The sequence below is a fragment of the Salvelinus alpinus genome, chromosome 14, assembly GCF_045679555.1.
Source record: "Salvelinus alpinus chromosome 14, SLU_Salpinus.1, whole genome shotgun sequence".
Lineage (NCBI taxonomy): Eukaryota > Metazoa > Chordata > Actinopteri > Salmoniformes > Salmonidae > Salvelinus > Salvelinus alpinus.
Window position 1 is genome coordinate 53,724,399 of NC_092099.1, and position 24,911 is coordinate 53,749,309.

The 24,911-nt window shown below is 42.2% G+C and overlaps 1 protein-coding gene across 1 annotated transcript; it reads left to right on the forward strand.

The window, feature by feature from the left end:
* Nucleotides 1-3,101: 3,101 nt before the first annotated feature.
* On the forward strand, nucleotides 3,102-16,627 carry LOC139539079 (tumor necrosis factor-inducible gene 6 protein-like). The gene is made up of 6 exons (XM_071341800.1): nucleotides 3,102-3,428; nucleotides 7,932-8,069; nucleotides 9,316-9,477; nucleotides 15,066-15,294; nucleotides 15,541-15,581; nucleotides 15,762-16,627. The coding sequence occupies exons 1-6, from the start codon at nucleotides 3,329-3,331 to the stop codon at nucleotides 15,887-15,889; spliced, it is 798 nt and encodes a 265-aa protein (XP_071197901.1). The 5' UTR covers nucleotides 3,102-3,328; the 3' UTR covers nucleotides 15,890-16,627.
* Nucleotides 16,628-24,911: the final 8,284 nt, after the last annotated feature.

Consider the following 24,911-nt stretch of genomic DNA (forward strand, 5'->3'; position numbering starts at 1 on the left):
CACCTTGGGACTTTAACTTCTTATGGCTGCAGGGGCAGTATTGAGTAGCTTGGATGAAAGGTGCACAGAGGTACCCAGAATAAACGTCCTGCTCCTCAGTCATAGTTTCTAATATATGCATATTATTATTAGTATTGGATAGAAAACACTCTGAAGTTTCTAAAACTGTTTGAATTATGTCTGTGAGTATAACATAACTCATATGGCAGGCAAAAACCTGAGAAGTTCCACTTCCTGTTTGGATTTTTTCTGAGGCTGGTAGATTTTCAACCAAGCTCCCATTGAAATTACAGCGAGATATGGATGAGTTTTCACTTCCTACGGCTTCCACTAGATGTCAACAGTCAATAGAACTTTGTCTGATGACTCTAATGTGAAGGGGGGCCGAAGGAGACAGGAATGATTCACCACTGCCATGAGGTGACCACGCATTGAACACGCGCGTTCACGTGAGAGGCAGCTCCGTTCCATCGCTCAACTGAAGTCAATGTAATTCTCCGGATGGAACGTTATTCAAGATGTATGTTAACAACATTCTAAAGATTGATTCAATACATCGTTTGACATGTTTCTACTGACTGTTACGGAACTTTTGGACATTTCGTCACGTTATAGTGGACGCGCTTTGTGACTGGAATTGTTTACCAAACGCGCTAACCAGGGTAGCTAATTGGACATAAATAACGGACATTATCGAACAAATCAAGCATTTATTGTGGACTTGGGATTCCTAGGACTGCATTCTGATGAAGTTCATCAAAGGTAAGGAAACATTTATCATGTATTTTCTGGTTTCTGTTGACTCCAACATGGCGGCTAATTTTACTATTGTTCTGAGCTCCGTCTCAGATTATTGCATGGTTTGCTTTTTCCGTAAAGTTTTTTTGAAATCTGACACAGCGGTTGCATTAAGGAGAGGTATATCTATAATTCCATGTGTATAACTTGTATTATCATTTACATTTATGATGAGTATTTCTGTTGAAACGATGTGGCTATGCACTATCACTGGATGTTTTTGGAACTAGTGAATGTAACGTGCCAATGTAAACTCAGATTTTCTTATATAAATATGAACTTTATTTATATAAAGTTAGCGGGATTGCAGCCATAAGAAGTTTTAAGCTGTGCTCGATTGAGCTTGGCAGGCACAATTAAACAATGGGATAGTCCCAAAAGTGCATACCCCACCCACCTGGCACTTGTGGTAGATTTTGTTTAATGAAAATAAATATTATTTCAACCCAGGAGAGAGAGAGAGAGAGAGAGAGAGAGAGAGAGAGAGAGAGAGAGAGAGAGAGAGAGAGAGAGAGAGAGAGAGAGAGAGAGAGAGAGAGAGAGAGAGAGAGAGAGACTGCCACCTCCAGTTTGGCACACAAAGATGGCAGGATGTTAGTCATGGAGTGTCATCACAGTTAAAACAGCCTGGGAACAAAGACTCCCTTATCCCTCTCTCCTCTACACCCAACCTCCTGTGTTTCATGTTGTAGTGCGTTTACTGGGCTGTAGTTCACAATGACCACACAGGCCCATGCAGTGGGACTCTGGACAGTGTAAAGAACACACGCCTAGAATGTAGGCAGATCTTATTGTTGGACAGTATAACTGTGACTTTCAACGTGGCACCGTCTTGGATGCTACCTTTCCAACGAGTCAGTTAGTCAAATTTCTGCCCTGCTGGAGATGCCCCGGTCAACTGTAAGTTCTGTTATTGGAAATATTATAATATCTACAGTACCAGTAAAAAGTTTGGACACAACTATTCATTCAAGGGATTTTCTTTATTTTACTATTTTCTACATTGTAGAATAATAGTGAAGACATCAACACTATGAAGTAACACATATGGAATCATGTAGTAACCAAAAAAGTGTTAAACAAATCAATATATATATTTTATATTTGAGATTCTTCAAAGTAGCCACCCTTTGCCTTGATGACAGCTTTGGACACTTGGCATTCTCTCAACCAGCTTCATGAGGTGGTCACCTGGAATGCATTTCAATTAACAGGTGTGGAATTTCTTTCCTTCTTAATGCGTTTGAGCCAATCAGTTGTGTTGTGACAAGGTACAGTAGGGGTGGTATGTACAGAAGATAGCCCTATTTGGTTAAAGATCAAGTCCATATTAGGGCAAGAACAGATCAAATAAGCAAAGAGAAAAGACATAATTACTTTTATCACGTTTTAAAGTATGACAAGTGCAGACAGTGTTGAAGAAAACAAAAGTTTATTCCTTGAACAGGGGCTGACAAACGGCAGGTCAAGGCAGGCAGTGGTCAATAATCCAGAAAGGGTGTAAGGTACAGGACAGCATGCGGGCTCAGAGTCAGGTTAGGCAGAGGTCGGTAATCCAGAGTAGTGGGGCAAAGGTACAGGACGACAGGCAGGCTCAGAGTCAGGGCAGGCGAAATGGTCAGAACCGGGATATTAGACAACAGGTGCAGGAAAACAGGCAGGAGCAGGGAAACAAAACGCTGGTAGGTTCTACAAACAAAATGAAATGGCAACAGCCAAAAGAGAACACAGGTATAAATACACAAGGGATAATAGAGAAGATGGGCGACACCTGGAGGATGGTGGAGAGAATCACAAAGACAGGTGAAGCAGATTAGGGCATGACAACTTTAAGACATGAAGGTCAGTCAATCTGGAAAATTTCAAGAACTTGGAAAGATTCTTCAAGTGCAGTTGCAAAAACCATCAAGCACTATGATGAAACTGGCTCTCATGAGGACCACCACGGTAAAGGGAGTTACCTCTGCTACTTTATTGTTATTTTATTGAGTTACTTTTTATTTTATTGTTGTTTATTATTGTTTATTTAGTAAATATTTTCTTAATTCTATTTCTTGAACTGCATTGTTGGTTAAGGGCAAATAAGTAAGCATTTCATGGTAAGGTCTACTTACACCTGTTGTATTCAATGCATGTGACAAATATAATTTGAATTGATTTGAGATATGCCCAAAGAGTGAGTATCTGGTGAGTATGCAGGCCATGGAATAATAACGGACATTTTCAGTTTCCAGGAATTGTGTACAGATCCTTGGGACATTGGGCCGTGCATTATCATGCTGAAACAGAAGGTGATGTTGCAACACAGCTGGGTTAAATTTGAGAGGTCAATTTGGCTTCTACATGCCTCCAGAGGTTCCGCAATTGCGTCACACCATCCACACGGCGCCTCTGACCACATTTCGGACCAAGCATAAATTGGCTCTAACATTTTAAAATGCCAGTTGTCAGATGAGCAGCGAGCACAGCGCGAACGGTAGCAGCTGGCCAGAGGACATCAAAGCGCAGCTCTGATCTGTACAAGAGGAGGATGCGAGTCTTCGCTATCATCTGGGCCATTGGGTTCATCTTGAAGGAAGCGCAAGCCTGGGGCTTCAGAAATGGAATATTTCATAACTCCATATGGCTGGGTAAATCACGCTTTCTTTGTTACTTTGGGAGCCTTAAATCATTAGGCTGCTTTTCAACAAGGATTCATTTCAGAAGTAACTTTTATGCATGCCAACAATTGCAAACATTGTCAATCTGTAGGACGTTCTCCTGAAAGTTTTCTGTGTTTGTATTTTACAAGATGGTTGTGGAATGTTCAGTTGTAATATTTAGAACCACTATGCCACATTGGATCTTGCAAAAAGTTGGGTCGCTTGGACAAAGACCTACAAGAGGCACCGGTTTCCCTTTGATGTGTCCAAATTTAGGCTAATTATCGTTCCCATATGTCAGAAAAGTATTATTTTATGTTCACTTTTCTAACAGCTCTTTATCTTCAACATACTCTCACAATCCTGCACAGCATAGGCTATTGACAAGGTTGTAAACATTTAGCATTTTCCCTGATAAAACTTTGCCTACTTAATCTTTACAGTTATGTAACATTATTAAATGGCACATAGCACTGTGATGTGTGTTCAGGTAAGGGGTAGAGTTGGAGACCGGCATATTTATGACTGAACACTGCATGAGGTTGACTTGCAAACACACTACTTCATTTTGTCCGAGGGACAATAAACACACATGAACAAGAAAGCTGTGCAAACTTCAGAACATTATTTCAGTGTTCAGTTTAGGGCGTAGCATTGCAGTGGTGGAAAACGTACCAAAATGTCATACTTGAGTAAATGTAAAGATACCTATGTAGAAAATGACTCAAGTAAACGTAAAAGACAACCAGAAAAATACTACAGTAAAAGTCTAAAAGTATTTGGTTTTAAATATACTTAAGTTTCAAAAATCAATCTAATTGCAAAATATACTTAAGTAAAAGTATGAATAATTTCAAATTACTTATAATAAGAAAATCAGATGGCACAATGTTCTTTTTTTGAAATATTTTTTATATTTACAGATAGCCAGGGGCACACTACAACACTCAGACATAATTTACAGATAGCTAGAGTCACACTACAACACTCAGACATCATTTACAGATAGCCAGGGGCACACTACAACACTCAGACATCATTTACAGATAGCCAGGGGCACACTACAACACTCAGACATCATTTACAGATAGCTAGAGGCACACTACAACACTCAGACATCATTTACAGATAGCTAGAGGCACACTACAACACTCAGACATCATTTACAGATAGCCAGGGGCACACTACAACACTCAGACATCATTTACAGATAGCTAGAGGCACACTACAACACTCAGACATCATTTACAGATAGCTAGAGGCACACTACAACACTCAGACATCATTTACAGATAGCCAGGGGCACACTACAACACTCAGACATCATTTACAGATAGCTAGAGGCACACTACAACACTCAGACATCATTTACAGATAGCTAGAGGCACACTACAACACTCAGACATCATTTACAGATAGCCAGGGGCACACTACAACACTCAGACATCATTTACAGATAGCCAGGGGCACACTACAACACTCAGACATTATTACAGATAGCCAGGGGCACACTACAACACTCAGACATCATTTACAGATAGCTAGAGTCACACTACAACACTCAGACATCATTTACAGATAGCCAGGGGCACACTACAACACTCAGACATCATTTACAGATAGCCAGGGGAACACTACAATACTCAGACATCATTTACAGATAGCCAGGGGCACACTACAACACTCAGACATCATTTACAGATAGCCAGGGGCACACTACAACACTCAGACATCATTTACAGATAGCTAGAGTCACACTACAACACTCAGACATCATTTACAGATAGCCAGGGGCACACTACAACACTCAGACATCATTTACAGATAGCCAGGGGAACACTACAACACTCAGACATCATTTACAAATGAAGCATTTGTCTTTAGTGAGTCCTCCAGATCAGTGGCAGTGGGGATGACCAGGGATGTTCTCTTGATAACAGTGAATTGGACCACTTTCTTGTGATGCTAAGCATTGCAAATGTAACGAGTACTTTTGGGTGTCAGGGAAAGTGTATGAAGTAAAAAGTACATTATTTTCTTTAGGAATGAAGTGAAGTAAAAGTTGTCAAAAATATATATAGTAAAGTACAGATACCAAAAAAACCTACTTAAGTAGTACTTTAAAGTATTTTTACTGAAGTACTTTACACCACTGTAGCAATGAAAGAACAAGGACAGAGTGTTATATCAGTTTGAAGACTGCACATTTCTTTTGTAACACAGAGACTGCTATAACATCTGCCCTTGAACACTCAGTTTATAGACCAGTGTGTTTATTGTCTAATAATGTTATAGTGCCCCAACCCATTTTAATGGAATATGTCGTAAAGGCTTCTTCAGATAAGAGTTAATGAGCTCGACTTGCCTGCCAGACCTACACCCATCTGGAACACACAAACTTAACTGCATGTTTACAGTAATATGTCATGAGACCCAAAACTCCTATATCATTTGGTTCTGGTAATAGTGAGATACACCACACTCTGGGCTTATAATGAGAACGAGGCACCACCTCACAAGGCACCTTGGAGGGACAGTTTGACTAGTAGGTGAAAACATTAGTTCATTGCTAATTTGGAGTGCACTCCAAGTCCTACAAGGTCATGCATGCGTGATATCAAAACAGCCTCAAAGGAGGACTCCCCATAGGGAATGGCCACTTCCAACAGGGAGATTACAAACACTAAGCTTCTGTCCTAAGGGTTTCTATCCAGTCACAACATGTTAGAGTTGAAAGATTTTGGCCTATCCACCGTGTGTGTTTCATGTTTCTTTTCTTCCGCTTTGGACTTAGTCTGAAGCCACTTTGCTTGCCTCCAATCTTGTGAAACAGAATCTTTTCTGCTTGTTTTCTGTTGCCTGGATACGTATTGTTGTAGTTGTGTCTCACTGTAGTGCTGAATGGAATATGAATGACAGTCATCCAATAAAATGACTACCTCCCCGTAGTACTCACTTCTGTCATCATGAAGTGCTTTGAGAGGCTAGTTACGGAACATATTCCCTACACCTTACCCGACACCCATATCGGCCCTACAGATCACCATTGCACTGCACACTTCCCTATCGTGTCTGGACAAGAGGAATATCTATGTAAGGATGCTGTTCATCAACTACAGCTCAGTCTTCAACTCCATAGTGTCCTCCAAGCTCATCGCTAAGCTTGGGGCCCTGGGTCTGAACCCTGCCCTGTGCAACTGGGTCCTGGACTTCCTGACGGGCTAACCCAGGTGGTGAAGGTAGGCAATAACACCTCCGCTACGCTGATCCTCAATACGGGGGCCCCTCAAGGGTGGGTGCTCAGCCCCCTGCTGTACTCCCTGTTCACCCATGACTGCATAGTCACACACGTCTCCAACTCAATCATCAAGTTTGCAGATGATACAACGATAGTAGGCCTGATTACTAACAACGACGAGACAGCCTACAGGGAGGAGGTAATGATTCTGGCGGAGTGGTGCCAGGAAAATAACCTCTCCCTTAACGTCAACAAAACCAAGGAGCTGATCGTGGACTTCAGAAGACAGCAGAGAGAGCACGCACCCATTGACGGGGAGTGGAGAGGGTGAAAATCTTCAAGTTCCTCAGCGTGCACATCACTGACAACATGAAATGGTCCACCCACACAGACAGTGTGGTGAAGAAGGCGCAAGGAGCCTGAAGAAATTCCTAAGGGACCCTAAGACCCTCACAAACTTCTACAAATGCACTATTGAGAGCATCCTGTCAGGCTGTATCACCACCTGGTATGGCAATTGCACCATCCTCAACCACAGTGCTCTCCAGAGGGTGGTGCAGTCAGCCCAATGCATCAACAGGGGCACACTGCTTGCCCTCCAGGACATCTACAGCACCCAGTGTCACAGGAAGGCCAAGAATATCATCAAGGACCTCAGCCACCCGAGCCACGGCCTGTTCACCCCGCGACCATCTACAAGGCGGAGACGGTACAGGTGCATCAAAGCTGGGACCGAGAGACTGGAAAAACAGCTTCTATCTCCAGGCCATCAGACTGTTAAGTAGTCACCACTAGCCATCCTCCGCCCAGTACCCTGCCCTGAACCTAGTCACTGTTACTAGCCATCTACCACCTGGTACTCTACCCTGCACCTAGAGACTACTGCTCGATGTACATAGTCATTGAACATTGGTCACTTTAATAATGTTTACATGCTGTTTTACCCACTTCATATGTATATACCGTATTCTAGTCGAGGCTCATTCTATATATTATTACTGCTGTACACACATTTTCTATTCATATACTGTCTAAACATATACAGTATATTTAAATTCCAGACTCTGACATTGCTCGTTCTGATATTTCTTAGTTCCTTAATTGTTTTATTTTTATTTGTGCGTGTTTTGTATTGTTAGGTATTACTGCACTCTTGGAGCAAACATAAGCATTTCGATGCACTTGCGATAACATCTGCAAACTATGTGTCCACAACCAATAAAATTTGATTTGAGTTGTTTTTTCCTGGACAGAGCAAGCCGCCGGAGTCTACCACAGGGAATCGCGTAAAGGGAGATACCAGCTGACTTATAAGGAAGCCAAGGCCGTGTGCAAATACGAAGGAGGGACACTGGCCACTTACGATCAACTGGAGGCTGCTCGTCAGATAGGTTTGCAATGCAATAACTCCCCTATACCCCATCCCCTCCAAACTGGAGGTGGTGGTGCTCTCTCTATCTCTCTGTCTCTCTCTCTCCTTCTCTCTGAATTTACCAGACAAAGAGTCTGGAGGAACGTAACTCACAAGCAGCACAATGTTGCCAATTATATTCTATCAATGTCAATGACTTTCAACATAAGCACTGGCAGTTCATGAGTGGCCCCTGAGCCCTGAGTTTACAAAATGCCATTACCACTGTTGATTAACGATGCCTCACAGTTTACCTAAGCACACATGTACCCAGTTTATATTAGCCAAACATGTGGTCACTAGTATCACTTGTCAAGCAATGGCAGGAAGAGGTGTGTTTATCTTGCCTTTCTCCCATGAAATCAATCAAAGACATCTTGCAACTACAGCTCCTACAGCCCGTTGCTCTGTAGAACTGCAGCCGGTCCCAATTCGCTCCCTATCCCTTCCCCTTGGGCCTAACCCTTTGATGTTTGCAGATCTGAAGGGTAAATAAGCAGTGTAAGGGCGTGGCCCTTCCACCATATTCCCTGCACTTTACAGCTCTACAAACATTGAAGGGTTAGGACCAAGGGGTGGGGAGGGAATTGGTCCGGCTGTGATCAGAGGCCTCTCAAGTATTGTAAGAACGATAACACCTGCCTAGCTGGGTAACGATGCTGTTCCCATGGATGGCAGACAGATTGAAGCCCGATCAGGCCCTGGAACTCAGGATCTGGCATTTGGAAACCACTACTCGTCTGTCTGTGGTTAGAGCTGAGCTGCTCTATGGCCAATCAACCTAGGAGCCCTGAGTGTATCTCTCTTGCCTTTCCTGACTGACTGTGGTCCGCTGATTGTGACTGGAGGCTTTTAAGATACATTGGAGTTCATTATGCTTTACCTCCACTGTCCACCAACCATCCCCATACACATCCCCCACATCAATGGACTGCTTGTAATTGCAGATGCAAAGTCACTGGAAAACACATTTTTGACAGGGACAATAGCATTTCCAAAGACTTGGTTTTGTTTTAAGGATATGACCAAGCCGAATGGCTGGTGATAATCCAATATTCCCTTGATCTTCTGTTAGTGTTTTATCTGTGGTACTAAGACGGGGATGGATGCTAGCTCTATAAACCAAGCTCTCTTATGGTTTTATCAGTGACACTCTTTCTTAGCATGGAAACAACGTGAAACTTTCAGATTGGTTACCAGGCTAACTTTTTGCCCCTCTTTCTTAGGTTTACATGTGTGTGCGGCTGGATGGTATGACAAAGGACGTGTGGGCTACCCTATCGTCAAAGCCGGTGCCAACTGTGGTTTCGGCAGGGTTGGCATCATCAACTATGGGTACAGGTTGAACAAGAGTGAGAGATGGGACGTCTACTGCTACAACCCCAACTGTGAGTAGTAAAAACATGACAAATGGGAGGTTTATGCAATCCTCTGTGTTGGTTTAATGGACCATGATGGTCCACCATATGAGTTAAGTGTCTGGTGTGGTTTCTAATGGGCGAGGCTAGGGCACACACGGTCAGAGTTGTAAAGTTGCTTCTGGTTCATGACATGTCGCCTTATGTACCAGGGGAGCTATTGACTGTACGTGGGCAGGGGGTTGTGGTCCCTGAATCTGGGTGAGGGCTTCTCCAAAGGGCCATTGGCAGGGTCCAGGGGGGTTGTGGTTGTCGTGGTTTCTGGATAAGGACTCACCCCATCATGAGTAAGGCGGGATACTGGCGATAGTCTGACCTATGAGCGATGGGGTGGCGTACGGCTGTTAACCTCTACACTCCAGATGATTCACCAAAGCCTTGCAGATGGAGCGAGACCTAAACGCCTTTGAGCTGTCATGATCTAGGACAAGAAGCAAAATAACACCAACAGCCAAATAAACATTGATTCATTTCTCCAAGATTTTTTTCTGACTCGGCTCATAGATGGAGATGAAGATTGTTTTCTTGTTAATTACATTCCTTTTCCTCTCAGTATATCTGGAAAGGGTTGCAAAAGCAAAATTATTCATATAAACACCCGGGTAGCTGCCTGTGAAATTTGTAAGAAGATTTGGTTAAGTTTCTGGAGTGGCTCTAAAGTGGTGCATCCTTGCTGACATGCTACTGGAGAGAGCCCCAGCTAGCACATTTGGTTCTTTGGAAGTTGTGGGAACGTTTATTTTTGGTTTCACATTGGTTGTGGGAATGAAGCCATACGTTTCCTGACTGGTAAAACTGAACGTTTTTTAAACTTTCTGAGAACAGACGTGAACATTTAGCCTGTTCTGGGAACGTTCATTTTTAGGTTGCAGGGAGGTTCTGAGAACATTTTACTCTGGTTCCTTGAAAATGTTCCCAGGTGGTTTTATTAACGCTCTGAGAATGGAAATTATAGGTACATACAGTGCCTTCAGAAAGTATTCACATTTTCAGGAGTAAGAATTAGCTTAAACAGTCACATAATAAGTTGCACTCTGTGTTCAATAATAGTGTTTAACTATTTTTGAATGACTACCTCATCTCTGTACCCCACACATACAATTATCTGCAAGGTCCCTCAGTCAAGCAGTGAATTTCAAACACAGATTCAACCACAAAGACCAGGGAGGCTTTCTCGCAAAGAAAGGCACCTATTGATGGGTTAAAAAAAAGCAGATATTGAATATTCCTTTGAGCATTATTAATTACACTTTGGATGGTGTATCAATACACCCAGTCACTACGAACCTTCCTAACTCAGTTTCTGGAGGCCAATGGAGACTTTAAAACAGTTACTGAGTTTAATAGCTGTGAGTTTCGTCTAAGGCACTGCATCTCAGTGCTAGAGGCGTCACTACAGACATTCTGGTTTGAATCCAGGCTGTATCACAACCGGCCATGACTGGGAGTCCCATAGGGTGTCGCACAATCGGCCCCGCGTTGTCCAGGTTTTGCCTGTGTAGGCCGTCATTGTAAAAAAGAATTTGTTCTTAACTGACTTGCCTAGTTAAATAAAGGTTAAATAAAAATATAGATAAATAAAAAATAGGAGAAAACAGGATGGATCAACAACATTGTAGTTACTTCACAATACTAGCCTAAATGACAACCTGTACAGAATACAAATATTCAAGACATGCATTCTAAAGTAAAACTGTAAAAAATGTGGCAAAGAAATTCACTTTATGTCCTGAATACAAAGCATTATGTTTGAAGCAAATCCAACACAACACATCACTGAGTACCACTCTTCATATTTACAAGCATGGTGGTGGCTGCATCATGTAATGGGTATGCTTGTCTTTGGTAAGGACCAGGGAGTTTTTGGGGGGATAAAAATAAATAGAATAGCGCTAAGCAAAGGCAAAATCCTAGAGGAAACTTTTAGATTTGTGTATTGTTGTGAATTGTTAGATACTACTGCACTGTTGGAGCTAGGAACACAAGCATTTCGGTACACCTGCAATAATATCTGCTAAATATGTGTATGTGACCAATACAATTTTATTTTATTTGAAAACCTGGATCAGTCTGCTTTCCAACAGACACTGGGAGACAAATTTACCTTTGAGCAGGACAATAACCTAAAACACAAGCCCAAATATACACTGGAGTTGTTTACCAAGACCACATTGAATGTTCCTGAGTGACCTAATTGCAGTTTTGACTTAAATCAGCTTGAAAATATATGGCAAGACTTGGAAATGGCTGTCTAGTAATGACCAACAACCAACTTGACAGAGCTTGAAGGATTTCAAAAAGTATAACGTGCAAATATGATATAATCCAGGTGTGCAAAGCTCTTATAGACGTACCCAGAAAGATTCACAGCTGTAATCGCTGCCAGGTGATTCTAACATGTTTTGACACAGGGGTGTGAATACTTAAGTAAATTAGATATTTCTGTGTTTTATTTTCAATACACTTGCAAAAATGTTATATATATATTTTTTTTCACTTTGTCATTACACAACAAAATGTGGAATAAGTCAAGGGGTATGAAAACTTTCTGAAGGCACTGTATCTACCTAATACCCCTGCACATGACTGTATTGGTATCCCGTGTACTGTATATAGCCAAGTTATCGTTCCGCATTGTGTATTTATTCCTCGCGTTATTATCTTTTTCTATTATTATTATAAAAATTAAATAAATCTGAATTTTTGGGAAGGGCCAATAAGTAAGCATTTCATTTGTCTACACCTGGTGTTTACAAAGCATGGGACAAATAAAAATGTGATTTGATTTGGAGTTTTTTGAATAACTACCTCAAAATGTTCAATTAATGTTTTAACAATACTTTTAATAACACTACTTGCAGATAGGACACATGGACGTTCATTTCCTTAGGCATTAATCATGCAAACACATTAATTTGTTAGTGAGATTCGAACATATAATTCTCTGTTCTCTGTCCATGGAATTAGTTCACTGCGCCACCAGGATGGAGCTAGCATGCCATGTTTTTTAACTGACACAAAGCTGTTAATTTTAGTCTATTCAAACAGACCCCATTTCAAAGGAAACAAGCATTCATTAAGATCAGGTGTGGCCATTTAGGGGGCGTGGCCAACACCTGAACACACTTAACAAGATAGAGGCTAGAGAGAGTTTTGTTGACGCTGAGAACGGAATGTATATGTTTTTAAACACAATTCTTAGAACTTTCTCTGAACATTAATAAAGTAGAACGTTTCCTTTAAAATTCGCAGAACAATTTAAGAACATGACTTTAAATAGAACCATGAGGAATCCTGTAGGAAACATTATGCTGAAGTACTGAAATTCCCACAGAAGAACATTGTTTCTTAACATTCTCTGAACTATTTGAGAACATTCCCAATGTCAAACCAGTTGGAAACGTTCCTGGAACATTACAAAAATGTTAATAAAAGGTAACCATGTTTGACATTTTTGGAAATATTCTGTTGAAGTAATGCATAACCAAGAAAATAATGTTATTTTGTCAAGTTCCTTAAATGTGCAGAGAATTTCCCAAAGCCAATCAACTATCCTGCACCATTCCCAGAAAGTTGTGGGAAGGTTGTACGCTCTCACCAAGCTCTAAGAAACATTTGGTTCTCAGAACGTTATGTGCTAGCTGGGACTGGACTGTTTAATGGTGTGTCAGTCTTATAGAATGGTGAGGCTGAGGCAAATAATTATACAAGTCTGTGGGTAAGGCAAAGAAACACTTCAAGATGTAAAGCCTATTAGGGACAAACTGAAACCCAAATGGCCCGAACATCTCTAGATTGTATGTAAATCTAGTACATTATAGATTGGAGCGGCAAAGCAACACTTTGAGGTGTAAAGCCAGCAAGGAACACAGTCACTTAATATCCAATGACTGTTATTTGTCTCGATATGATATTAAAAAATGTAACTTTAAGTAATGTATTAAAAATCCAGTCTTTAAACTATCCAATGGTGGCACAGCCTCCCCCCTCTTGCAGGGGCGCCTCATGCTCTGACTTTTCAGGGGGCCCTGTGAAACTGCATTATGCCACTGACGGCAATCAAATACATTAAGTCTTTATAGAATAAAGTAGCAAAGCAGCACGTTGAGGTGTAAATCCAAAGAGGAACACACTGAACTCTTAATGGTCTGACTCTAGATAATACCAAAATCAAATCTGTGGTAAGAACCCAGTCTTTAAACTCTAACTCTAGGGGCCTTATGTGATAAGAACTCAGTATTTATCCAGTCATTATAACTATTAAGGACGTATTTACAACACTTTTACAACATTTAATTAATCATGACAAAACAGCTGTATTGGGGCCTGTTTTTATGTTTTCATGGTGGAGAATGATACATGATAGTTGGCACCACGTGACGACTGTACTCAACATGGAAGAGGTTGCCTCATTGGATGAGATAGCTGCCTTGAGTGATACTGCCTGTGGCCCTGGTCATAAAGTAGTACACTACAAAGGGAATAGGGTGTCATTTGAGAAACCGGCACAAATTTTCTCCCTAATTCCCTGTGACGTTGAGGATGTATGGTTCACATTTGATAAATTACGGTTGAATTGCATTAAAAAAACTCTTAATTACATTCATTTTCCCTCTACAAATCCTGGGGATCTAGGGGAGCTTTTGATTTAATTTTCACCCAACTGCACATGTGGAGGGAATTGTGTTCATTCAGAAGACAAAGGAGTCTCTTTTCTAACTATATATTATATTTTTTTGTATTTTACTCCCCTTTTTCTCCCCAACTTTGTGAAATCTAATTGCGATCCAATTACGATATTGTCTCATTGCTGCAACCACCCAACGGGCTTGGGAGAGGCGAAGGTCGAGTCATGCGTCCTATGAAACATGACCCTTTAAACCGCGCTCCTTAACCCGGATGCCAGCTGCACCAATGTGTCGGAGGAAAGACTGTTCAAATGATGACTGAATTCATACTGTAGGAGCCCAGCCCACCACAAGCAATTGCTAGAGTGCGATGAGCCAAGTAAAGCCCCACCGGCCAAACCCTCCCCTAACCCGGACGACATGGGCCAAATAATACGCCGCCCTACGGGACTCTCGGTCACGCACAGTTATGACACTGCCTGGGATGGAACCGGGTCTGTAGTGACGCCTCAAGCACTGCAATGCAGTGCCTTAGACTGCTGCGCCACTCAGGAGGCCCCTCACTTTATTTCTAACTTCATTCAGTGGTCACATCAGAGAGAACAACATAAACAAAACATCATTCCCATATTTTTATTTATTGTAATGCATTTACTTATGATGACAGCAAATGTAATACACTGATGTAGTAATACATAATGATAGTTTTTGCTGAAATGTTTTGCTTATATGATATCATTACTCTAGAGTCTAAAGCAACAGCTAGTGTGCAGAATATTCGCTTAACTTTTATCTATGGACATTACCCATTACAAAGTCTTATTTAATCCGCTAAACTATTCATCTATCTCATCTAATATATAAAGTTAGCTTTTATCGCTTCAGTATATTTCCTCATCCTATCTCCTCCTTCTGTCTCCTGGTCCACAGCAAAGGAGTGTGGAGGTACTCTGACAGATCAGCAAAGGATCATCCAGTCACCCGGTTACCCAGAGGAGTACCAGGATGAGCAGATCTGCTACTGGCACATCCGCGTGCGCTACGGACAGAGGATACGCCTGCACTTCCTGGAATTTGATGTGGAGGAGGACACGGCCTGTCTAGCAGACTTTTTAGAGATCTATGACAGTTATGATGACATCTCTGGCTTCGCCGGGAGGTGAGGATCTAGGTTTTGATTGAATGTTCCTTTACATTTAGTTTTAGTTTGTTGCGTTCACGTTGTAATGGTTTATCTGGGTTGTTAGTCTTATCCAAGATTATAGAAAGTTGCATTGTACTAAATGTATTGATACTCACATAGACTCGTAAGACTCATGTCTTTTCCCACAACATACTGTCATAACATAGGCTACTGTCTGACCATGTTGATCTACTATCAAGTAAATATATTTATTATTTCCAGGTACTGTGGAGATTATTTACCAGATGACCTCATAAGCACAGGTATGCACAAACACATTCCTATTTTATTACCATATTAAATGCTATTATTATAGATCAAAAAGCTACAGTAAATGTTTGGCATTGATAACCTTTTTTTAATCATCAATTGTTTATTGATTTCCAATTATAAGTGTTTTCATTGATAACCCTGTCACCTTTCCCCGTTTCTCTCTCCCACAGGGAATGTGATGACACTAAAGTTCCTGTCCGATGCATCTGTAGTCGCAGGAGGCTTCCAGATGGAGTACATTGCTGTGAACGCTTCTCTCCTCCACTTCCAGAATGACACCAGCTGTTGCTTCACCTGACCAATGTTTATGTATTTTTTCAGTATGATATGAGTTTCCATAAGCCACATCACTTGCACTATGCAGTATAACAAAAATAATTACTGACAAATTTGAATTACAAAAATCAACAATACAATATACTGCGCTAGGCAGTAGGCACTGCGAGCCCCGGGAGTGACGCGGTGCCTGGTGTGATTGGTTGAGATTTCACAACGCAGTGGACCGCTCACGTCCCCCACCCCTACAGCACTGGTTGTGCTGTGTTCAAAACAACTGGGAACTCTGAAAAAACTCTGAAAAATCTTTTTTTTTTAAGTTCCCAGTTGTCTTGAAACGCACCAATAGATGTCATTTGCGTCACTAAGCAAAACCCCTGTCACTCAGTCAGAGAGTCTGGATGTTTGGAACGAGCAGGTTGAGGCAATAGGGAATGAGGTGGATAGGGCAGAACAACCAGAAAGTCAGTCTAGCAGCAGAAGAGTTAGCCACAGGTTTGTGGAGTGTTGGTGGTAGCTAACTACACTGAACAAAAATATCAACTCCACATCAAATCAAATTATTTCACCTTACAGTGAAATGCTTACTTACAAGCCCTTAACCAACATGGCAAAAAACAACAATAGCGAGGCTATATACAGGGGGTACCGGTACAGAGTCAATGTGCGGGGGCACCGGTTAGTCGAGGTAATATGTACATGTAGGTAGAGTTATTAAAGTGACTATGCATAGATAATAACAGAGAGTAGCAGCGGCATAGAAGGGGTGGAGTGGGGGGTGGGGGGGGGGGATGCAAATAGTCTGGGTAGCCATTTGATTTAGATGTTCAGGAGTCTTATGGCCTGGGGGTAGAAGCTGTTTAGAAGCCTCTTGGATCTAGACTTGGCACTCCGGTACCGCTTGCCGTGCAGTAGCAGAGAGAACAGTCTATGACTAGGGTGGCTGGAGTCTTTGACAATTCTTAGGGCCTTCCTCTGACACCGCCTGGTATAGAGGTCCTGGATGGCAAGAAGCTTGGCCCCGGTGATGTACTCACTACCCTCTGTAGTGCCTTGTGGTCGGAGGCAGAGCAGTTGCCATACCATGCAGTGATGCAACCTGTCAGGATGCTCTCGATGGTGCAGCTGTAGAACCTTTTGAGGATCTGAGGACCCATGCCAAATCTTTTCAGTCTCCTGAGGGGGAATAGGTTTTAGGACTGTCTTGGTCTAGGACTGTCTTGGTGTGCTTGGACCATGTTAGTTTGTTGGTGATGTGGACACAAGGAACTTGAACCTCTCAAACTGCTCCACTACAGCCCCGTTGTTGAGAATGGGGCACGTGCTCAGTCCTGCTTTTCCTGAAGTCCACAATCATCTCCTTTGTCTTGATCACATTGAGGGAGAGGTTGTTGTCCTTGCACCACACGGCCAGGTCTCTGACCTCCTCCCTATAGGCTGTCTTGTCGGTGATCATGTCTACCACTGTTTTGTCATCGGAAAACTTAATGGTGGTGTTGGAGTTGTGCCTGGCTGTGCAGTCATGCGTGAACAGGGAGTACAGGAGGGGACTGAGCACACACCCCTGAGGTGCCCCCGTGTTGAGGATCAGCGTGGTGGATGTGTTGTTACCTACCCTTACCACCTGGGGGCGGCACGTCAGGAAGTCCAGGATCCAGTTGCTGAGGGAGTTGTTTAGTCCCAGGGTCCTTAGCTTAGTGATGAGCTTTGAGGGTACGATGGTGTTAAACGCTGAGCTGTAGTTGAAGAATAACGTTCTCACATAAGTGTTCCTTTTGTCCATGTGTGAAAGGACCATGTGCAGTGCAATAGAGATTGCATCATCTGTGGATCTGTTTGGGCGGTATGCAAATTGAGTGGATCTAGGGTTTCTGGGATAATGGTGTTGATGTGAGCTCATGGCTCATGGCTACAGACGTGAGTGCTACGTGTTGGTAGTCATTTAGGCAGGTTACCTTAGTGTTCTTGGGCACAGGGACTATGGTGGTCTGCTTGAAACATGTTGGTATTACAGACTTCGACAGGGAGAGGTTGAAAATGTCAGTGAAGACACTTGCCAGCTGGTCAGCACATGCTCGGAGTACACGTCCTGGTAATCCATCTGGCCCTGCGTCCTTGTGAATATTGACCTGTTTAAATGTCTTACTCACATCAGCTGCGGAGAGCGTGATCACACAGCTGATGCTGTCCTGCATGTTTCAGTGTTACTTGCCTCGAAACGAGAAGTAATTTAGCTCGTCTGGTAGGCTCGTGTCACTGTGCAGCTCGTGTAGTACAATTCAATCTTAGTCCTGTATTGACGCTTTGCCTGTTTAATGTTTCGCCGGAGGGCATTTTACTGAGCTACAGTTTATATAAAGAAATCAGTCAATTGAAATAAATAAATTTGGCGCTAATCTATGTATTTGACATGACTGGGAATACAGATATGCATCTGTTGGTCACAGATACCTTTTAAAAAAGTAGGGGCATGGATCAGAAAACCAATCAGTATCTGGTGTGACCACCATTTATCTCATGCAGCACGACACATCTCTTTCGCATAGAGTTGATCAGGCTGTTGATTGTAACCTGTGGAATGTTGTTCCACTCCTCTCCAATGTCTGTGCGAAGTTGCTTGATATTGGCGGGAACTGGAACACTCTGTCTACATATCGATCCAGAGCATCCCAAATATGCTCAATGGGTGACATGTCTGATGAGTCAGCAGGGGACATTTTCAGCTCGCAGGAATTGTGTACAAATCCTTTCGACGTGCTGAAACATGAGGTGATGGCGGCGGATGAATGGCACGACAATGAGCCTCAGGATCTCGTCCCAGTATCTCTGTGCATTCAAATTGCCATTGATAAAATGCAATTGTGTTCATTGTCTGTAGCTTATGCCTGCCCAGATCATGCTGTTTAATCAGCTTCTTGATATGCCACACCTGTCAGGTGGATGGATTACCTTGGCAATGGAGAAATGCTCACTTACAGGAATGTAAACAAATTTGTGCACAACATTTTTAAGAAATAAGCTTTTTGTGCGTATGGAACATTTCTGGGATCTTTTATTTCAGCTCATGAAACATCGGACCAACACTTTACATGTGGCATTGATATTTTTGTTCAATATAGCTAGTCTCCCGGCCTCAGCATAAGGGTTGGCAAATGCTAATAAGCTAGCGTTAGCGCTCAGCATCCTTAAGCTATTGGGTATCGGTCAGAGTTATTTAATAGTATATTTGGTGAATGGGAAAGCTAAGGATGTTAATATAAGTAATGTTATTAGGAAAAGTGTTTATTTCCAGCGAGTGTATTTGATGGGTTTCTGTAGGTAGCGTTTAATGAATTATAGAGGTTTTATAACCTATTCAATTGTACAGGTAAAAATGGTTGGCTCATGTCTGTTATTTCCATATAGTCTATATAACAATTTATAACAATTAATAAACTGTCCATTATTAAATTGGTGAAATTATTTAATTGAGCTTTTATTTGTATTACTCTTGTTGCATTGTCAACCTGCAAGGAAGCATTTAATTGCACTGCACTCCATTGATATATTGTGTATATGACAAATAAACAAACTTGTTATGCAGACTCTTGCGTTTTTCTTGACAGTTGAGTTGCCATGGTCATGTTGGTATACAGTAACTTTAAAGAGCAACTAAAAAAACTTAAACCAACTTCTCATTTAGAAAACAGCTTATGTGGCATCGATATGAGTCAGACACATTTATTCTAGTGTCAAAATTGACTACAAAGTGTAAATAGCATAATTTTGGTCATAAAGTCAGTCTCGTCCAAAATGCAGTTTTGTGTGACTTCTGGTCATGACAGCATAACAATGTACAGTAAATGAAGGTTGGGTTTGTTTCAATCCTGCCCATATGCCCACAGCTGGCAGCACACAAGTAATCATACATTTGGAGTGCAGCTGCATGTAACCCGATCGTAATGCCTGTGGTAAATTTGGGTGAACATTGGATATCCCTATGCGGCTAGTTTTAGGGACCATCGGTAAATTACACAATGCACATGGGACAATATGTTAAAATTCCAATAGCTCCAAATGTCAATTACTTAAAAACCTTAAACCAACTATAAATTGTAGAAATTCATATACAAATATTGAAAGCATTTAATGAGAAAACTAGAAGGTGTGCAACATAAAAATATTGTCTTATTTACATTGTGTAATTTATTAACGTTCCCTAACTAGCCCCAGAGATAGGCTATCCAAAGTCAAAAGTCAAGTCGCACACCAGCCTGCTGAAGCTAATTGGCTAAATAATTTGTCTAACTCTTCCCACCTGCGAATATACACACACGAGACACCCACATCAAACCACACCCCGAAACTAACTCACATTTGAATTCAGTCATGGTCGCTAGCGTTTCTTAATTAACAAAATCTAAAACGATGCCCAATCAGGAAGTGCAGTCACCCTTTAAAACTAACTAAAGACGTAGCACCTCTTCCTTGCTACCTTTCATATGAACCAAGGAGGAGGGCAGATGAGAACAGCAGGCCAGCGGAGCACTTAGAACAGCAGCAGTCAGGGACAAATGGTAGGAAGAGGATGATTTAGGTGAACCCAGACACAGACCCAAAACAATTTAAGTTACCCCAGTATCCCCTTGACCGTTTTGGATTGCAAAACTAGAGACACACCAGACAAGCCACAGAGACAGCAATCGAAGAGTAGATGATGGAGAGACACACCAGACAAGACACAAAGACAGCAACAGAAAAATAGGGGATGGAGAGTGACACCAGAAGAACAGAACAGGCCATAACAGAAGAGGATAGACAAAGGAGACAGTAACACATAAGAACCTGAGACAGCAACAGACACGACACAGACAGCAACAGACAAGACACAGAGAAAGTGATAGAAGAGGGCAGATGGAGAGAGAAGAGGTGGATTGAGCACACCGTAGACTGTATCACATCAAGCTGCTGTATAGATTCTAATTAGTTGTATTTATTTGCACAAATTATAAGAGGTGAAAAACAGACTGTTAAAAAGTAAAACATGGTTTGCAAAGAATTTGCAGGTGAGTTGAAAAAGCCTGTGACAATTACTATTAAAACAATTGTTTACTTTTACACTTTTTACAATTAGGACAGGACGAGAGAGGAGGGTAGACAAGCGACAGCAACATAGAATACTAAGAGATGGGGCCTGCGCCACTAGAGATTCTAGGTTCGAGTCCAGGTTCTGTTGCAACCAGGAGACCTATGGGGCGGTGCACAATTGGCCCAGCATCGTCCGGGTTAGGGGAGGGTTTGGCCGGCAGGGATGTCCTTATCCCATCACGCACAAGTGACTCCTGTGGTGGGCTGGGAGCAGTGCACACTGACACCGTCTCCAAGTGTACAGTGTTTCCTCCGACACATTGGTGCAGCTGGCTTCCGGGTTAAGTGGGCATTGTGTCAAGAAGCAGTGCAGCTTGGTTGGGTTGTGTTTAGGAGGTCGCATGGCTATCGACCTCTCCCGAGTCCGTACGGGAGTTGCAGCGATGAGACAAGACTGTAACTACCAATTGGATACCACGAAATTGGGGAGAAAAAAAGAGCTAAAAAAATATGTTTTTAAAGAATACTAAGAGACAGCAAGAGAAGAGGGCAGGCAAGGGAGACAGGAACAGACATAGAGAAAGCGATGGAGAGAGGCAGAGGTGGGGTGAGCTACTCTATGGATTCTAATTACTGCACTGTGTGTGTGTGTGTGTGTGTGTGTGTGTGTGTGTGTGTGTGTGTGTGTGTGTGTGTGTGTGTGTGTGTGTGTGTGTGTGTGTGTGTGTGTGTGTTTGTGTGAGAGATGGAGGGTGTTTGGGTATTGTGGGATTCTTTAATCAGTTTGGCTCATTGGACAGGTCAGGGTCTATTTAAAGAGTAGAGAGTGTTCCAGAGTAGAGAAACCCACAGTAGCAACTGTAATTGAGTATTGGCAGTGTCTGCTGTGGAAGGTGGGAAGGTGCAAGTTACCTGAAAAAGATCTAATCTCTCAATGTTCATCTCAAAGTGCACCAAATTCATGCATTTAGCTGTTGAAATTCCTTATTTATTTTTCGGGGGGGGAATGCCCCCAGACCCCCCCTAATGTCAGCAGCATACCACCCTGCATACCACTGCTGGCTTGCTTCTGAAGCTAAGCAGGGTTGGTCCTGGTCAGTCCCTGGATGGGAGACCAGGTGCTGCTGGAAGTGGTGTTGGAGGGCCAGTAGGAGGCACTCTTTCCTCTGGTCTAAACAAAGATCCCAATGCCCCAGGGCAGTGATTGGGGACACTGCTCTGTGTAGGGTGCCGTCTTTCGGATGGGACGTTAAACGGGTGTCCTGACTCTCTGAGGTCATTAAAGATCCCATGGCACTTATCGTAAGAGTAGGGGTGTTAACCCCGGTGTCCTGGCTAAATTCCCAATCTGGCCCTCAACCATCACGGTCACCTAATAATCCCCAGTTTACAATTGGCTCATTCATCCCCCTCCTCTCCCCTGTAACTATTCCCCAGGTCGTTGCTGCAAATGAGAACGTGTTCTCAGTCAACTTACCTGGTAAAATAACGGTAAAATAAATAAAAAAAATAAAAAATGACTTTGGGCTAAGCCCCAATGTCTGCAAATCCTAGAACCCCAGATTTGTATTTATTTATTTTTATGTGAGTGTTGTTGAGTACTTCACTCTGTCACATGTCCCTTCCTACCCTTATCATTGTTCGGATGATCATCAAGGTGTGAATGGAGGTGACAGATTCTAATACGAATATTTTCCCACCAGAGATGTGTTTCCATCAAATTGACTTGTTGCTGACACAAGGCTGTGCGTGATGATGTAGTGCACATGTGATTAAATTCCCATGTACCAAATAAAAATGCAAGTTAAATGGGTTTCCATCGCATTTTCAAATCTACTGATAGTTTGTTTTCTGACAAAAATGTTTGCGTTATACATTTTGGCTAGAGCGCACGTAGGCCTATGTATAGCCTAAATGAGATTATTATGGAAAGAGAGCAAGATTTAATTTAATTTGTCAAAATGCAGCCAAACATCGATTATAATGTCACCAGAATAAGATCCTCAATATGTATTGGAAAGGAGCATCAAGCTCATCACCTTGCACTTTCACCACCCTGTGAAGTTCATCATAATTTATTTCATCTGTAGCCTAGTAAACTTCATGCTTTCCTGGATGAGTTGTAGTGGGAGGACCACACACCATATCTTTGCGTGACTCCAAGTTCACTTCGATATGATGGTTATTACACCGAACAAAAATATAAACGCAACATGTAAAGTGTTGGTCCCATGTTTCATGAGCTGAAATAAAATATCCCAGAAATGTTGCATATGCACAAAAAGCTTATTTCTCTAAAATGTTGTGCACAAACTTGTTTACATCCCTGTTAGTGAGCATTTCTCCTTTGCCAAGATAATTCATCCACCTGACAGGTGTGGCATATCAAGAAACTGATTAAACAGCATGATAAGTTCACAGGTACAAATTGTGCTGGGGACAATTAATGACCACTCTAAAATGTGCAGTTTTGTCACACAACACAATGCCTCAAGTTTTGAGGGAGCGTGCAATTGGCATGCTGACTCACCAGAAATGTCCACCAGAACTTTTGACAGAGAATTGAATGTACATTTCTCTACCATAAGCTGCCTCGAAAGTTGTGTAACCAAGCCAGCCCAGGACCTCCACATCCGGCTTCTTCATCTGCGGGATCGTCTGCAACCAGCCACCCGGGCAACCGATGAAACTGTGGATTGCACAACCAAAGACTTTCTGCACAAACTGTCAGAGACCGTCTCAGGAAGCTCATCTGCGTGCTCGTCGTACTCACCAGGGTCTTGATCTGACTGCAGTTCAGCATCAGAACCGACTTCAGTGAGCAAATGCTCAACTTTGATGGTCACTGGCACGCTGGAGAAGTGTGCTCTTCGTGGATGAATCCTGGTTTCAACTGTACCGGGCAGATGGCAGACCTTCTTGTGGGGGAGCAGTTTGCTGATGTCAAGGTTGTGAACAGAGTGCCGCATGGTGGCGGTGGTGTCATTGTATGGGGAGGCATAAGCTAATGACAATGAACACAATTGCATTTTATGGATGGAAATTTGAATGCACAGAGATATGGTGACAAGATCCTAAGGCCCATTGATGTGCCATTCATCCACCGCCATCACCTCATGTTTCAGCATAATAAATCATGGCCCCATGTCGCTAGGATCTTTACACAATTCCTGGAAGCTGAAAATGTCCCAGTTATTCAATGGCCTGCTGACTCACCAGACATGTCACCCATTGAGCATGTTTGGAATGCTCTGGAGCAACATGTAAGACAGCGTGTTCCAGTTCCCGCCAATATCCAGCAACTTCGCACAGCCGTTGAAGCGGAATGGGACAACATTTCACGGGCCACAATCAACAGCCTGATCAACTCTATGCGAAGGAGATGTGTCAGGCTGCATGAGGAAGATGGTGGTCACACCAGATACTGACTGGTTTTCTGATCCATGCCCCTACTTTTCTTTTTTAAAAGGTATCTGTGACCAACAGATGTATATCTGTATTCCCAGTCATGTGAAATCCATAGAGCCTAATTAATTTATTCCAATTGACTGATTTCCTTATATGAACTGTAGCTCAGTAAAATATTTTAAATTGTTGCATGTTGAGTTTATATTTTTGTTCAGTGCATATCAATATTTGCACATAAAGGAGTTTTCACAATACATTTTACTGGCACAAAAATATCCCATCATGTCAAAGGAACAGATTATCTGTCAGCATTTATACAATTTTACAGAAAGTCCTGTTTTATATGGTATAACTTTGCTGCATAAAAACTGTGGATGGAATTGTGGTTACTGTCACTGAAAAGATGTGTAAAGGCAACACGCAATTCCAGTCACCTTATTGGGCTTATAAAGCGCAGATGAATAGAGAGTTAGTTATCAGTATCTTTGGATATAGGCTATATTATTCTGCAAATGTAGACTAACATAAAAAAGGGCATGTGCAGGATATGCTATTAATTTAAAAAAGAT